Here is a 17,113-nt window from a genome sequence, read left to right as displayed (position 1 = left end):
GACATGTAATCTATAGTTTAGGATACGATTAAACTGGCATGTACATTTTCTTTTTGTACAAAAGTACTAAATAAATAAAGATTTAAAAAGAAAAGAAAAAATGATAGGGACAGGCAAAAGCACGTCAAGCTTGACACTTTGTACTTTGAACCGTTCTTACCGTAAGCGGCATAGAGTTGGATTTAAATCTTAAGTGTCAAGCTTGACGTGCTCTTGACCTTGTACATAAAACAGCAAAGATTATACCTACTTGTATCAGACATAAATCTTTGTTTTTTTTTGTATTTGGCTCATACTTATAGTAAGCAGCATTGAGTTGAATTTAATTCTTAAGTGTCAAGCTTAACCTGTTCTTGACCCTGTAGAAATATATACTGACCTTGTACAATTGTTTTTCATCCTTCAATAAAATTGAAACAAAAAACATAAAAGGAAAGATTTCAAAAATTGAAATTTTTATATACTTTTATTGGGTGGAAATAAAACTATACTTACTGCAAATTTTTACTGCTTTTTATAACTACACATTAACATTGTGGTAAAAGTGTAACGTTTTTAACCGACTTTAAAAAAAGGAGGAGGTTCTCAATTCGACTGTATGTTTTTTTGTGTACATATATGTTACGCGATAACTCCGGTATTTGTGACCAATAATTACAAAAATAACCAATTTTCAGGATTCTTTTTTCGTTGGAAAGAGGGTACCTCCATAGTGGCCCCATTTAATTTTGAAGAAAATCATCCACCTCTAAGGGTGGCTGTTCACGCCTGAAGATGCATTTTTATAAATAGCACCTAAATTTTAGTGTAATGAGCAATTATTTTAATGGTTGATTTTGCTATTCTTTAATTCAAGGCGTTTTTCTCTCAATATACTTTCGAGTAGTGAGAACCGATTTTTATTATCTCCTGTGTCAAGTCCCGTATAGTGGCGAACTAGGGGATGAATCAGGGTTTGCGCACTTTCCGGTAACCGATTTCAATAAAACTTGGTAGAGGCTGGAAGAGGCTGTATAGTGAAACCCATGTGAAACCTGACAAAGGCAAACTTTTATATAAATTTTCACCCAAATAAATGGGTGAAAATTTATTAAAAAAAAATGGCGATTCGTCTGAAGTACATATTGGCACCACTGGAGGCCAATAACATTAACTTGTGCCAAAAAGGAAAACATTTATGTATACATACAATAACAAGGCCGACTTAGTTTTGTATACGCACCTATATTTGAGTTTAATTTTCTAGTATGTACTAAATAATAAAGATTTTGAAATATAACAAGCACCTGTAATTATTGTTTCTTTCCCCTAACTTGACTACAATTTAACAATAAATAGGTACAAAAAAATATTTAATAATGCTTCAACACGGGTTAAAAATGGTCAGTCCAAATTTCAATACAAAATAAAAGTATTTTAGTAAATCGAGTTATAAAAGATAAGTAGCTAAATTTTATTTTTAATGCTCTAGTTTTTAAGCCCAACATGAAACTACCAAATAAATAAGATTTGTATTTGATTTGTGTTAGCTCAGATTAATTTATTATAATTATTATAAATATTAATTTATTTTATTTCTCAGGGAAATAAAATCAATCATTAAAAAAGATGTCTGCATAGATTTTCTTGCCTGATGCTTTTGCACACTTCACCACTACTACACATCTTTTGATAAAATTTATTTGTGCAAATGAAATTGGTTACTTCGGATAATTACTCAGCCAAGCTATATAGTTACAAAATATTCAATTTGGTTCGTCCATATAAGAACTATGGTGCTACAGATAAATACACACATAGATAAACAGACCACATTTTTTAATTACAGTCCGTCTTTGAGAATTTGAAAAAATTGTGAAGAACATAAAAAGTTTTTGCTAAATTCCAATATTTATGTAATAGTATAATAGTTTCGCCTAGCGCTTTTCTATAAGGAAATTTGAAGATTAGTCATTTGTCTCAGTGCATCCTTTAAACTTTTTTTTTTAACCGAATCCGTGTAGGCCATGAAACTAAATTGTGCCCACATGGTGAGTATGGCTTAGACCTTTCTTTAGCCAAATTTATTTTAATTATTATTAATTATTAATTGTTTTTCTGAATAAACTATTTACTTATATTAAAAATTAATTTTATGGATGTCCGTACCCAACACTGGGACATTATTTGTCTTTCAATATGGGGTCTCTGTCAATCAGAGTACCTATAAAATTCTCTTTTTCCTTTACCACATAACATAATGTTTAAAAAAGAAAATAAATAAACATTTTTAAACTTTATCATTAGAAGTTCCAAAGTATTCCAGAGGGTCTATGATCAAACCTTAGATGGCTGGACTGAGAAAGACATAAAAGATTCAAGTTTTATGCTATTGAAAAATTACTTTAAAAAAGTTATTTAAACCAATTATTAAGAAGTTACTTACATGTATGTAATAATACCAGGTCGATTGGCCTATATGCCTATAAAATCATAAAACTAGGAAATTGTTGTTTTTAAACAAGGAAGTATACCAGGTTATAGAGGCAAAGAAAATTCTGCAAAAAAGCAAAAATTAAACGCCATGTGGGGCCAAATAACATAACCAAGACAAATTAAAATGTCCTTCAAATAATAGAACAACTGTACAAAACGAGCACTTCATAATTCGTCGCACTACTGAGTTCTCTTTTCAAATTACCTGTTTCTGACTACCAGCTGATTTGTAAAGTGAATTATTATTATGAAAACACTTACCTAGAAATATTTGTTGTTTTAAGTTTGAAGGAAGACGTAATATTAGAAATTTCAATTAAAACTTAGTTAATACACTCTGGGAGCCCAGTGGAGCGACAAGTAACGTAATGTTTCAAGAAATAATTGAATGGTCGTATTTGAATTTGATTGAAGTTCACTGTGTAAGTGAGAAGGATGCTGTGTGCGAGCAAATACGAATATTGTATATGGTAACCGCATCATTTTGAGCGTTGATGCGATTTTAATTCCGAGACAATTTTCTTATTTATTTGTATACTAGGTGGAATGTCGATTTCGTGCGGAAACGCAGCAATTGTTATATGTTATGTTATATTTGTCTGTTTTCACAGTCCTGCACATTAGCGTTTGCAAAATTTTACAATTGAATATTTATTACATCGCTTAAGAGTGAAAACCTTCGTTATGTATCTTTACATAGCTCGTTTTCACCGATTTCGTTAAAGCAATAGTAATACTAAGTAATTACATAGAAATCGCAAGTGAGGTATTCACTCGCTAAGACGGCGTTATAAACTCAAAGAATATTTATTTAATAGAAAAGCAAATCAAGAATGAGCAAGAAACTCTATAGATTTATCATAAGGATTATTGACCCAATTATCTCCAATCACATATCGAAATTCAAAATCTGTGCTTCGGCACCATCGCTGCAGAATTGAATTTTACAAGCGAGTTGGTTTCATGCGTATCGTTTGAGGTACGAACGTTCGTCGATTCGGTGGATGCCAACAAAGCTTCGCTCGCACATTTCGACAAATTCTTTATTTAAAACCATTTAAAATCTAAAGATAGTGTCAAAATTATTAAATTTGTATATTGTAACCGACGCCACAGTGTTAAAAAGTGACAATTTTTATTCCGTGGCAGTGTGCTCTATTTGTTCACGAATTTTAAATTATTTATGTGCTGTTAACTTTTTCCTAAAAAATTTATATTATTTTTTAAGTATCCATTTATCTTTTTATCGACTATTTAACGTCACACAATAAAATTCAATCGATATTTTCAGTTTTTCTAAGCTTTAAAAAATTATATGTAAATTTACTGTAATATGAATTATATTACCAGTGCCAAATCCTCGCACCCGTACTATACCGCCTTGTTATCAAAAAAGTCAACCGGTCGTGTGCGTAAGCGAGCACGTGGTGGGTCTTCTTGCAAGCTAGTTGTGAAAACTTTATAAAAGGCTCTTGTTGGGCTGCAGACCTGTCGCGCGATCCCCTCTGGCCTGCGAACCCGCTTCATTGTTGCTCCCGCTTCTAAAAACGAAAAAATGTCGTATCCCAAAGAAGGTAAGTTTCTTCCTCTCACTCTTCGTTTGTTACTATTACTGTACTAAATTAAAAAGCTTCACCTCTGTACTAACAACCGGTCAGCACTCTGCCTTTTGAATTTAGTCGGATTATACCCGGCATTTTTACTTTACTGCGCACCATTCTACGCACAAGGAATTTAACCACACGGCCTTGATTCTAGTATTTGTGTTTTATTTGTTAACAGTTGATCAGTCCATTATTATTTTGCTTATTACACAATTACTATTATTTATTTTCAACTTCCATGGTTTAATTGAAGTTATTTAATATGCAATGATACCGGTATCTTAGGACTTTCATAATTTAGTAAAAACATATTGATAATTGCAATGAGCGTTAATTCTAAAGGTCTTAACATTGAAACGGAATTAATAATTTAATAAAAAATAGTCATTGAAATGTATTTAATTGCACATAACGTTTCTGAAATAGATGGTATTGTGTGTGGTGTGATGTGTAACCGCCACGATTTTTTCCTCAGTCTTCTTATACTAAAATATATATGTATATTATATGTATCTCTGTGGAGACAGCTTAACATTTTCGAGAACCGAAAATTAAGGGTAGTAATAGTAAGTAGCTGTACTTACCATGAATATACTGTATCGATACGATAGTCGCTAACGACTGCGCAAAGTATTTAATTTGTATGGAAATTCTGCAGCGTTCCTAGCGATCACAAGAAATACTTATGTTTTCTTTACAACTAATGTCAGTTCTTTTTGTTTTTGTGGTGACTAGGGTGCTGTACGCAATTTTAGTAGCATTTAAAAGTAACGAAGTTATTAAGATATTGTGTTTGAGAGGACAAACAATAAATAATTGTTACATAATTATGGGTCGAGTAGGCATTATTAACATCTACTGTGAAAAAGGTGATTGCCTTTTCACGATCTAAAATAATGTTCCATAGAAGATTATAGGTACTTACTCTCAAAAGAATCTCTGTTTCAAAATACAGGACTTATACAAGCCATCCCATTTCCTTTTCACGATTTAAAGAGCCCTATTTTAATAGGATAACATACGTACTCACAAAAGAATCTCAGTTTAAAAATACAGGACAGGATAGAAGGATTAATCCCTTACAAGGAACATTATTTTAAATTATATGAATACTATGAAATTGTATATGTGTAAGTTTAGCAAAACGCATTTTAATGTGTTAAACAACTGTCAGTGACAGTTAAACAACTGTCGATATTCGTACTTTTCTATGGATCCGTATACAAAAAGTAATTTGACAGTGTGGACGAGTTAAAAACGGAATTGAGGCGTAGCTGTAGGTATTATTTCGAATGTTCATCGTAACAAGATAAGAAAATTTACAGGCAGCGAACTTCAAAGGGTTGGAAAAAGAAAAGAAAAGCAAAACATTCTATCTACAATTTTTAAAATAGGTGCTTTCCCTCCGTGTCACATATCTGTGAGACGCTCTCTACAGAACTCGTACTTAGCGTGCGTTTTTTGACAGTACTCAAGATCTCTAATTTCTTGTTCACCACCTGTAATACTCTGGACACTCGGTCCGTCCACGATATTTTCTAAATCCACGTCATTCTTTCAATAATATTCGCATTAAAAGTACATACCCTCATACGATATATTTGCCTTCCATTGATGTAAGCGGACTTATTATCCGAATCGTCTTTCTCAATTCCTCAGCCTTATGAAGTGTTTTATTTTTCAGTTGGAGGCTATAAGTTGGGCAACCTCATCATCGAAGGCAAAACCAAGCAAGTATTCGATCTTCCCGATGTACCTGGCAGCTGCCTGCTTCTGAGCAAGGACAGAATCACAGCGGGAGATGGCGTCAAGGCTCATGACATGGCTGGCAAGGCCGCGATCTCCAATGAGACCAATGCTAAGGTCTTTGAGATCCTTAAATCTGCTGGTAAGTAATACATATGCAACTTCTAGAGCGGTAACGGTCGTTAGTTCGAACCAGTGTGGCGGTATGTGAAGTCGTAGCAGCCTAACGGTTTGACCTACCGCCTCTCAAGCAAAGGCCGTAGGTTCGAATCAGGCCTTGCACCTCTAAGTTTATAGGAATTTATGAGCGAAATTTAATTTGAAATTTACCATGAACTTTTCGGTGAAGTTACCTTCACTTCATCGTGAGCAACCCTGCATATATCTGCAAAGCAATTTTATGACGCATGTTAAGTTCCCCATCCGCATTGGGAAACGCTTGGGAACTACAACCCAAGCCCTCTCATTGTGAGAGGCAGTGGAACTTTATACACTTAGGGTAACTATTTTCGTAGTAAATACCTTTCGCAAACAGCAAAAAAGCTTCGCAAATCGAAATCTCAGACCCGCGTTAGGTCAGCGTAGCGCAGCGCAGCTAACATTGGCGTTAAACCCTCTATTTAAAGGAGACCCGTGCTTATAATGTTACGCATAATAGACTTGTTCTCTTGAGAGAGAAATCTTTTCTTCAAACAAACGAATCTTTTCTTCAAAAATTTCAAACAAACGAGGTTTGTTTGAAAAAACGCGATTTAAATCCGGAAAAATAGTTTCATTTCCTATTTGAGAACATTTCTCTTCTGTCCGTTAAAGTTTCTGAAAATAAGTTTCAAATTTCAAAACTTCAGATTTTCGTTTAGTGACAACATTGGTTTCAATGTGCGATACAACCGTAACCGTGTTATTATTGACCGTAATGCGGTCACACTAACTCGCAAATACGGTTCTAACTCCTAATCTGATCAATGGTAATTGATATTTCGCACTTTGAAAACGTTGCTGGCACTAATCGAAAAATTGGGCTTTTGAGAAAGAATCTTGAATAAGCGAGTTTTATATAATGATGGTGTCGTTTTAATTCACAACGTGCTATTTGTAATAGGAATATAAAATTTTCAGTTTAATAGTTTTTAAATTTAAAGTTTTGCCTCTGGACGGACATTTTCTGAAAAAGACAATAATTTCTTTTTTTTTTTTTTGTTTTTTAATAAAAATGGACGTACTCTTGACCACTACCTAGCCCTAGAGCAAAGATGAGGTCTACGTTGGTACGAGCTCGCCCAGAAGATGCCTATTCAATCGCACCTTGAAAATATTCGGGTTGTATGTACTCGGAAAAATAGACGCAGGCAGGGAATTCCAGTCACGGGCTGTGCGCATTATAAAAGATGACGAAAAGCGCTTAGTACGTCTTAAAGGAATATCAACCAGGTGAGGGTGATATCCCGCCGTTCGTCTAGATGTCCGATGGTAAAAGGGGGCGGATGGAATGAGCTGGTGGAGCTCATGGGCACACTCTCCGAAGTATAATCTGTAAAAAACCGACAGACCCGCGACCTTTCGCCGATGGGCTAAACTATGAAGTTTATATTCGAGCTCATCGTCGCCAATAAGCCTCCTGGCTCTGCGATCAATCGAGTCAAGAGCCTCTAGTTGCTATTTCGCTGAGCCATCCCACAGGTGACTGCAATACTCCATGCAAGACCGGACCTGCGCTTTATATAAGGTTAAAAGCTGTCCAGGCGAGAAGTATCGCTTCACCTTGTTAAGGATACCCAGCTTCTTGGCTGCAGTTTGCGCTTTAGACTCTATAGAAGCGCCAAAGTTGAGGTTTGCGCTTAATGTCATGCCAAGAAGCTCTAGGCGGTCGGTAACTGGGACAGATATACCCCGAAAAGTAGGAGTCAGATCAAATGGACTCCTTTTTGCGGAAAAAAGACAGGCCTGCGTTTTGGTGGCGTTGAAGCTGACCAGATTGTTGTCACCCCACTGGGCAACAAGACTTAAGGTCAGGTTCGTTCGCTCTACCATAGCCTCTCTCAGCGAACGAATATCTTCCCTGCCATCTCTTGCGCTAGACAGATATCTCTCGGTAACTGTACTGTCATCTGCATACCCAACTATACCCGGGACCAATAGGTCATTGATGTGTAGCAGGAAAAGAGTCGCCGAGAGAACAGACCCTTGAGGAACTCCAGCATCAATAGCCATCAAGTCAGATGAGCAGCCTTCAATGACTACTCGAATCGACCGTTCCCCAAGGAAATCTGATATCCAGCTGCAAAAGTCGGCAGGGATGCCGTAAGCAGGAAGCTTGCTCAGCAAACTTGCATGCCAAACCCTGTCGAAGGCCTTTGAGATATCGAGCGATACGGCCAGTGCCTCACCGTGTTTCTCGATGGCCTCGCCCCAGCAATGCGTAACATACACGAGAAGATTCTTTCCTTTGCCGGAAAAAATCTAAGTATCTCTCAAACCCATTTTTTGTGTTCATGGTATATTATTTAAACTAAACGAAAGTGTAAGCGAATAGTCTAACGTCTATCTATAAAACTTATATGAATTGAATGAATTAAAGGGTTGTAAAGTTTCATTGCGAGATCGAATCACAAATGAGGATACCCTCAAAAGAACCAGAGCAAACCACGTTGTTCCTAAGAGTGGTGTGTAAAGGTATACCGCAGCTAAAAGTACCCGTTTAGCAGCGATGCAGTCGCGTCTTTGTATCGACACAGTCGCGTGTTTGCATCGATGCAGTCGCGTCTTTGTATCGACGTAGTCGCGTGGTTGCATCGATGCAGTCGCGTCTTTGTATCGACGCAGTTGCGTGTTTGCATCGACGCAGTCGCGTGTTTGCATCGATGCAATCGCCTATAAATCGCGCTTTCAAGACTGCGTTTGCATCGCTGCTAAAAGTCCCCGTATATACCACTCTTAGGGTCGTATTTCAGAACTCTACTCAATGCTCAAGTCAGGATTTGAGCAGACTTGAGTATGATTTCAAGCACTGGTAATACCACCCTAATGGCAAGGCCTTGAGTATGATTTTCAGTGCTCACTGCAATACTCAAGTCCTGACTTGAGTATTAAGTAGAGTTGGAATACGACCCTAAGAATTGAAAAACTTAAACGGCTGTGGGCGTGGCACAATTCTCGCAGAACAGATAGCTGATAGGGTCAAAGAGACTTCAAATGGCGACCGGGTACCGGAAGACGCAGCTAGGGCAGACCACCCACAAGGTGATACTATGGTCTGGTGAAGGTTGCTGGAATCCACTGGATTCTAGCAGCGCAAGACCGGTTGTTGCGGTTATCTTTTTTGATAGGCCTACATCCAGCTGTAGACGAAACGTCTTTCGATGATTAGGGCCCGGATTAATACGTAATTACATATTTTTTATTTCAATAATTGATGTTCTTGGATTTGTTTTCTACGTAAATAATGATATTTAGTATAAAAACGAGTGATATTACGACATATTTTTCCGTATTTAGACCATATTTCTACGCGAAACTTGCAATAATCCATATTTTCAATATTACATGATATTTTATTCAATTTAAAAAATTATAGTTGCGTGCGTGCTTGAAAAAGAAAATCGTTTTAATACACTAAAAAAAAATTAACAGTGTATTGTGCGGAAGGTTAGAAGACAACCTAGACGTGACCTACTGACATGCGGAATTGTGCAAAAAAGTTTGCTCCAGTCACATCCTGTGACGTCGAAAAGTCATTCAGCCAGTACAAAGCGTTGTTTCAACCAAACAGAAAATTTTGATTTTCAAAATTTTTAAAAAACAATAAAAGTAACGAAAATTTGATTGAAATGGTTAAAATTGTTGATTTTTTTTTAAATGAAGCGTAGTCCATATGAAAAGAGTAATTTTTTTTTATTTCCATTTATGATTTGAAGATTTTTTGCCCATATTATATGTACATATTTTGTAGTTTATACTACATATTATCCGAGCCCTAATGATGATGAAAGGTTGTAGGTTGATTTGCAAATTTTTTCTGGGTGGCACGATATGACATGTCTTATCTTAATGATCCCAAAAATAGTGTAAATAATATTTTTGTTTACATAACTAGCATTGCTGATGCCAGGGTCAGGACCCTAACAACTATGTTATACTATAAACAATAGAATAACAAATTACAAAATACTTTGTTAGCTTTGTAACGCCACAACATACTTACGCCATGACCTATTTACTTTTTTCAGGTTGTCTCTATATTGGAAGTAAATGTTATGAATGATAATTATATACAAATGTTTATTTACAAATAGCAAACCCTAGAGTTTCACACTCGTTTTTCTATTTCTATTTCAAATGTAAAGAAAATATGTTTGAATTTTAATAAGAGTTTGATAAATAGTTTTGGAGCTATCTACATCTTTTATGATACGGTTTTTTTACGAGTGTCGGGACGTTCATAGTAATTGCAGTGCCACTCAGAGATTCAAAACGCAAAGGTCTGAAGGACACTGCCACTGCGCCCGTCACCCGGAGACATAAGTTGACGAGTCCCATGTGCCTGTAATTTCACCAGTATCCTTCAAAACCTGAACTCAGTAATGCTCATATTACTACTTGGCGGCAGAATTATGTAAGGTGGCAGTACTTCTCTGGACGAACTCTATCGCAAGGACCTCTGTTGCTACAATATTATAATTATTATACCCTGAGGTTAGGAAAATATATATATGGGATTATACGGTGAAAATCTCTTCATTCAACAAATCGTCTTATCGACATTGTCAAAGAAACTCACTCACTCACTCTTCTTTTTTTTTCTAGGCATTAAAACCGCCTTTGTCAAGATGGTATCCCCTACCGCATTTATATCTAAGAAATGCGACATGATCCCTATCGAGTGGGTTACACGTCGTTTAGCTACGGGGTCCTTCTTGAAGCGTAACCCAGGAGTGCCAGAGGGATTCCGCTTCTGCCCGCCTAAGCAGGAGACATTCTTTAAGGACGATGCCAACCACGATCCTCAATGGTCTGAAGAACAGATTGTTAGCGCCAAATTCAAGTTTAACGGTGTGGAGATCGGTAAGTTCTTTTAAATAGATTTAAATATTTCTGTACTTTACTGTTTTTCCTGTCAAGTTCAACAACAATTACGCACATTACGACTTCGGAAGACATTTTTACAGACGCGTAACAAAGTTTCAGGTAATTTGTCGTTTTTAACCGACTTAAAAAAGGAGGAGGTTCTCAATTGGACTATATTTTTTTGTATGTACAAAAAAACGTTACGTGATTCCTCCGGCATTTCTGAACCGATTTTGTGTGATTCTTTTTGGTTGGAAAGTAGATACCCCAGTATTGATCCCATTTAAATTTGAAGAAAATATTAAGTGTAAGGGCATTGACTTACAATTGTAAGTCAATGTGTAAGGGTGTTAAAATAGGGGATGAAATCGGTGTCACGTACTTCCGGTAACCAATTTAAATAAACTTGGCAAATACTTAGATGTAATTCCATAAACTTTTGAGGTGGGTATTTTTTTATAATCATTTATTGCAGTCAATGTAATCGATATTTTTTTTGGTCATTTATTAATCCGTTTTCTGAAAAAAACAGGAAAATAACAGCTAAAGAATAAGATCTAATATACCTTATCCATAGGGTCAGATATTTCACATCGTCAAAAGCAACCTTTATCGTATCAAATAACAACAAAATCAGTATTTTGTTGAATGAATCACCGAAGTATACATGTGAAAAACTAAATCAATGCGATCCTTGCGGAAAACAATTTTTATTAAGCGGACAAACGATATTTATTTTTTCGCAGGTCAGGCTGAGGTGGACTACATGCGTCGTGCGACGATCCTTGTATTCGAGGTATTGGAGAAAGCGTGGGCTCTTCGCGACTGCGCCCTCATTGACATGAAAATCGAATTTGGAATTGACACTGAAGGTAAATAATTTGCATCGAGTATGTAACCAGAAAAAGAGACGAAATAAGTGATACATCTTATAAATATCAACTCTCGTTTGCAGTGAAATATAGACAGCGCCAACAATTGACCTATACATATGTACGTCTCGGTATATTCCAAAAATATTCTGCATTTATTGTAATAAAAATAATATCTCTAACAATGGTGTGCTATTCCATTCGATGGTGTGGGGAAAAACAGCAAAACATCTAATTACAAAACAAACGGAATCAATTTTCATCGGTAATCAAATATGTAATTTTGCAATTTTCGTCCATTATAGCAAAGTTCAAGTTAACTGGTCGATTTAAATGAAACAATTTTTTTTTTTTTTTAAATAACGCTCACACTCAACATAGCCCCGCACTAGGGAAACCCTGTGTCGCGGGTGCCATGGACACACACATAGACAACCACAAATTACACCCAAACTCACGAGAGAAATAAATGTAGGCCATACAAATATTTCTCCCAGCCCGGGAATCGAACCTGGGACCTCTGCGTGGCAGTCCGGCATGGTAACCGTTCGGTCACGGAGGCAGTTAAATTGACAACACCCGTCAATTGTTTCGATTTCGGGCTGGCCAATCGGAGCGCCGTTGTCACAGTAATGATTTGGCAGAATAGTTTGTCAACAAATTAAATGATATTTCGTCTCTATTTCTGGTTATATACTCGATGTCCGAGAACGACCGATTAAGCGAATTCGTTATGATCAGAAACTTGATGTTTTCGCAAATCTACTTTTTAGGCCCAAAGCAAATACCTAATTCAAATAATATTAACGGAATGTTTTGTGTATCGTTTGACAGGCACCATAGTTGTCGGTGATGTCATCGACTCCGACTCCTGGAGACTTTGGCCCTCCGGTGACAAGAGATTAATGGTTGATAAACAGGTAACCTTTTATCATTAAGCTTCAGTTGCATTATTACTGGTAACAATAATACATTTTTGCATGGAAAATAGAATTTAGTTTTTAGAAGTGTACAAGAAAACAAATCGTACACTTAGATACCGGTTATAACACGTCTAACCGGTATTAATAATAAAGTAACGTCACTTTTTTTAAATTTTTAAACAATTCTTAGAGCGGGTTGGAAGGTTCTTAAAATTTATTATTTTAAAGTTTCATACTGCCATCAATCAGGTGATTGTTACATCATGTGACTATCATTCAACCGATATCACGGTTCAAGGGGCACAGACTGATTATAAATGTTGTTTTTGTGTCCTTGTTCGTTTATGCCGTCATGTTGGATGAGATACGACGATATTGGTATGCTGTACCACATGATTTATTGTAACTAATTTTGTAAAAGGTTCAGTTTAATTGAGCAAAAATTGCTATTAAATATTGCTATGGCTGTCGCAGAGTTATTTACATGGCTGCATATTTACATAGTATTTGCATAATCTCGCAAATCTACACATTTCTAAGTTCTTTGTCATCAATTTGGAGAATTTTGGTTATTGATTTGATATATAATGTTCCCTTAATGACTCTCAATAAAGAGAAATCCGAATATTTGTACGTTTTTTCAACTTTTTGCTGTCCTGACCACAAAAGCAAAGTTCTTGTAGTGAACTAAGGCATTTTCATGTTTTTAAGTTAGAACCAATTAAATTGATTTAAAAATGATATTGATAGCCCAGAAAAAAAATGTGTTAGGTGATGTTATTAGTGAAATAGAACACCCAACTTTAAAATCAAATACTTTTACATCTTATCGTATACAAACGCGACGAAGTGAATTAACTAGTTAACTATTCATTTCATAATAGACCTCTATGCCCAAATAGTGTACTTAATTTTTTCACATTGCTGTACACTGCTATACATTGGAATTGATAAAATTTTTTTAGGAGTCTGCCGTGATCATGGTATCTGTAAAGAGCCCGAAACGTTAGTTTACTTGAAAAGATAAATATACGCGAATTAGATCCAAAAAAATAGTTTCATTTCCAATATGGAATGAATTTAACATTCAGCAGGCGCATTTTGTACAATAAAAGGTTATTCCACAATAAACATTATTGTAACGTTTCAATACTAATTCCAGGTCTACAGAAACCTGACAACAGTGACAGCTGCGGATCTGGACACTGTGAAGCGCAACTTCGATTGGGTAAAGGAGCAGCTCGACCACCTGAAACCCAATATCCACCATAAGGTGGTTGTTTTCATGGGATCCCCAGCTGATCAGGAACATTGCCTAAAGATCGCCAAGGGTAAGAGTTGTCAAAACCTTACAAAATTACTGTTGGAAAATTGTATTCTGGTGTCCACTTTAAGTCTTTATACATTTTATTGTATAATTGTCTTACCTTTTTACTTTAGATGAATTCTATTAATATAAACTACAAATATAAACAGCCTCCGTGGCCGAACGGTTACCACGCCGGACTGCCACGCAGAGGTCCCAGGTTCGATTCCCGGGTCGGGAGAAATATTTCTCTCGTGAGTTTGGGTGTAATTTGTGGTTGTCTATGTGTGTGTGTCCATGGCACCCGCGACACAGGGTTTTCCCTAGTGCGGGGCTATGTTGAGTGTGTGCGTTATTATTATTATTAACTGATCATAAATTTGTATGTACACGCCAGCATATCAAGCTACCTACACATTGACGTATCTTGTTCCGTCGCACTGGAGGCGATTCTCAAACAAAAATGTGTAGTCTGATGTGCCGTTGTCCGTACAAAATGATACCAGAAATGGAACGCCTTATGTGCGTCAAAGACATTATAATTAAATAAAAATTAATGTAAGATATATTAATAATACGGGTATCAAAATTTCAGCTGGTCGTGAACTCGGACTCGATGTAGATCTGCGCGTCACATCTGCCCACAAGGCTACAGAAGAGACCCTTCGCATCATGCAGCAATATGAAGACACGCATGGCGCCCTTGTTTTCATTGCAGTGGCTGGCCGCTCCAATGGACTTGGACCTGTACTTTCTGGCAACACTTCATACCCTGTTATTAACTGCCCACCGCCTTCTGAGAAACTTGTACAAGTTAGTCAACATTTATTTTATTTTTAAATTAACGCGCCCTGCATTTTTAATACATTATTAAAAATACAGGGCGCTTGTGATCAGAGCAGATTTTAGTAGGTGGAGGTAAGTGTATTTACTTGGCAGAAAATGGACCCATTTACGTTACCACAGTCCATGTACTTTTGAAATATTGTTCAGGTTAGCTGACGTCTTTTTGTTTTTCAAGGACATCTGGTCATCTCTTTCCGTACCATCCGGACTGGGCTGCGCCACAGTGCTCTACCCTGACAGCGCTGCACTAATGGCGGCTCAGATCGTTGGTCTTCAGGATTACATTGTGTGGGCCCGTCTTCGTGTCAAACAACTAGAGATGGCCTACTCACTCAGGCAGGCCGACAAGAAACTCCAGAACTTAACCCTTTGAAAACATTAATTTTGATTTTTAAGTATTACCATTTCATTTGTCACTTTTTATGGCTATTCAATATTAAGTGTACAAGTACAAGTCTTTTAACGGTTTTTACCCGTAACTGTATTAAGTGTTGCTGTATAAACTTTACTATATTAAGATACATGATTACAAGTGATGTCATCGTACCTGGGTACCTAAAATGTTCAACTTCAAAGGATATTTTTGCTTTTGCCGTAGAGTGTTGTCTGTATTGTTATTTTTTATTTAACAAGGCATTGTTTATGGGGATGTAATCTCACTATTAAATGCACCACGTTTTTTATCGTACATTCCGAAAATAAATGTTTTTTAAAATTGGTAAGTATTTTTAATTGGTATGCCTTAAAAATCGTCATTCCTGATACTATTGGAGTTAATCGAGATTCTAAGCTGAATTTTATACATATGTATTATATATGTAGTGGTTACATTTTTTCCCGAATTAATGTCTAAAACGATACTTTTTTTATTTAAAAAATATATTTGATGAAATACTTGAAATTTCAATTCAACTTTTCACGCTATCAGAATCTTCATTTATACATTTAGTTTTATACTAAGAGCACAAATAATATAATACCGCTTAAAGTATAGTACAGTTCTATTAATCAAATTACGACATTTGCTTTTACTCCATCAATATCCTCATAATTTTCTGCATGACTATGTACCGTTCTTTTCCTTGAAATCTCCCAAGCTCAGCAGCAATAAATTTTCCAAATAACATATTGCTCTCCATCATACTATCTCTATTTGATCCACTGACATTCAGGGAACAACTGTTATTGTTTTTAAATTTTTTTGGTGCTGATACTGTGTGTTGATGTTGCACAGGAGTGTCAACACCGTGGTCATCTGTTTGCGAAGAAGTTGGCTTATCGGCGGTATTTTGACAACTGACGAATTCACTATCCAGCCACTCCGCGCCATCTTCACTATTTTCCGAACCATTCTCGGTTTTGCAATCTTTAGGACTACATTGAGTAGTAGTGGCGGTATTGCTGGTCTCACCATTATCTTTTCGTATGCTTACATTCAATGCTTTCACGACAGCAAAATCTTCAGGGTGATGTGCTACCATATGATTTTTCAAGTTGGAGGAATGGCAACCCTGAAAGAAAATGTTAAATTATATTATAAACCACTTGTTGTTTGTTACTTTATGTGCAACTGTAACTGAAGATCACCGTCATAGTAAGTTTAGTCGTGTGGAAAAAATATGGTTGGTAAACAATAAAAACAGATCAACGAAACCATTTCGAAAGTCTACCTTTTCGTATAGGTCATCGAACTCAAATAAAAAACATCTTAAACCGGTTGAAAAACCGGTCCCAAAAATTATATCCAAAGGAAATGATAAATATCTTCCTGTAATTAAAAGTGTTGTCTTTTTATTTATGTGGTCATCGTCTGGATACTTATGCACTGCTTTTGTAACCTCAAACACTAATAAATATCGCAAGAACAGACTTACTCATAGAAGTGTTATTTAATTTCCTTGTTAAAACCTGAATATTGGAACCGTCATGTGTACTAAACGTACTGCATGTCAAAATATATTATGGGTACATAATAACTTACCTTCAAGTCACGTCCACAAAGTTCACATTTACTTATTTGTGTATTTGGATCATATGAAAAATACCTATGAACAGCATCAAACTTCTTTCGACCCATTTTTCTAAGAAAAATAATTGTAAGCAATATAAACCACAACCAGTTAATTTACGTTCCAAACCGAAACCAAACCTGTTTACTTCCGATCTAAACCCAAAGTGAAGTTATGTGGGTTACCCTTATAAAATGTATTGGCGATATATTGTTTTTAACTTAACCCAAAACCCATACTGGAAATATTGTGATTTTTGTTTGTACTT

General features: G+C 36.1%; 2 protein-coding genes across 3 annotated transcripts in view; one reads left to right on the top strand and one right to left on the bottom strand.

Annotated features, from left to right (window-relative positions):
* The window catches only part of LOC113233447 (multifunctional protein ADE2), a 57,236-nt gene extending 41,996 nt beyond the window's left edge, over positions 1-15,240 (top strand). The window contains exons 1-9 of one of the 2 annotated variants that reach the window (XM_026468586.1): positions 2,822-2,897; positions 3,962-4,049; positions 5,764-5,967; positions 10,629-10,886; positions 11,636-11,761; positions 12,596-12,681; positions 13,847-14,015; positions 14,586-14,803; positions 15,012-15,240. In XM_026468586.1, the coding sequence (XP_026324371.1) occupies positions 2,844-2,897; positions 3,962-4,049; positions 5,764-5,967; positions 10,629-10,886; positions 11,636-11,761; positions 12,596-12,681; positions 13,847-14,015; positions 14,586-14,803; positions 15,012-15,209 (1,401 nt within the window). In that variant the 5' untranslated portion in view covers positions 2,822-2,843 and the 3' untranslated portion in view covers positions 15,210-15,240. Of the gene's footprint in view, positions 1-2,821; positions 2,898-3,961; positions 4,050-5,763; positions 5,968-10,628; positions 10,887-11,635; positions 11,762-12,595; positions 12,682-13,846; positions 14,016-14,585; positions 14,804-15,011 lie in introns of those variants that run through there. The other variant, XM_026468587.1, reaches the window with a different exon arrangement.
* A 113-nt stretch (positions 15,241-15,353) lies between these two features.
* LOC113233448 lies at positions 15,354-16,913 on the bottom strand. Its single transcript, XM_026468588.1, has 2 exons — positions 16,818-16,913; positions 15,354-16,347 (listed from the first exon to the last, which is right to left on the bottom strand). Exons 1-2 carry the CDS (start codon positions 16,911-16,913, stop codon positions 15,865-15,867), a joined length of 579 nt encoding a protein of 192 aa, XP_026324373.1. The 3' UTR covers positions 15,354-15,864.
* Between the last annotated feature and the right edge of the window lie 200 nt (positions 16,914-17,113).

The sequence above is a fragment of the Hyposmocoma kahamanoa genome, unplaced genomic scaffold (assembly GCF_003589595.1).
Source record: "Hyposmocoma kahamanoa isolate Upper Pololo Valley unplaced genomic scaffold, ASM358959v1 78, whole genome shotgun sequence".
In the NCBI taxonomy this organism is placed as follows: Eukaryota; Metazoa; Arthropoda; class Insecta; order Lepidoptera; family Cosmopterigidae; genus Hyposmocoma; species Hyposmocoma kahamanoa.
The sequence above is the reverse complement of the archived record's forward strand: the minus strand, read 5'-3'. Positions and strand labels throughout refer to the sequence as shown.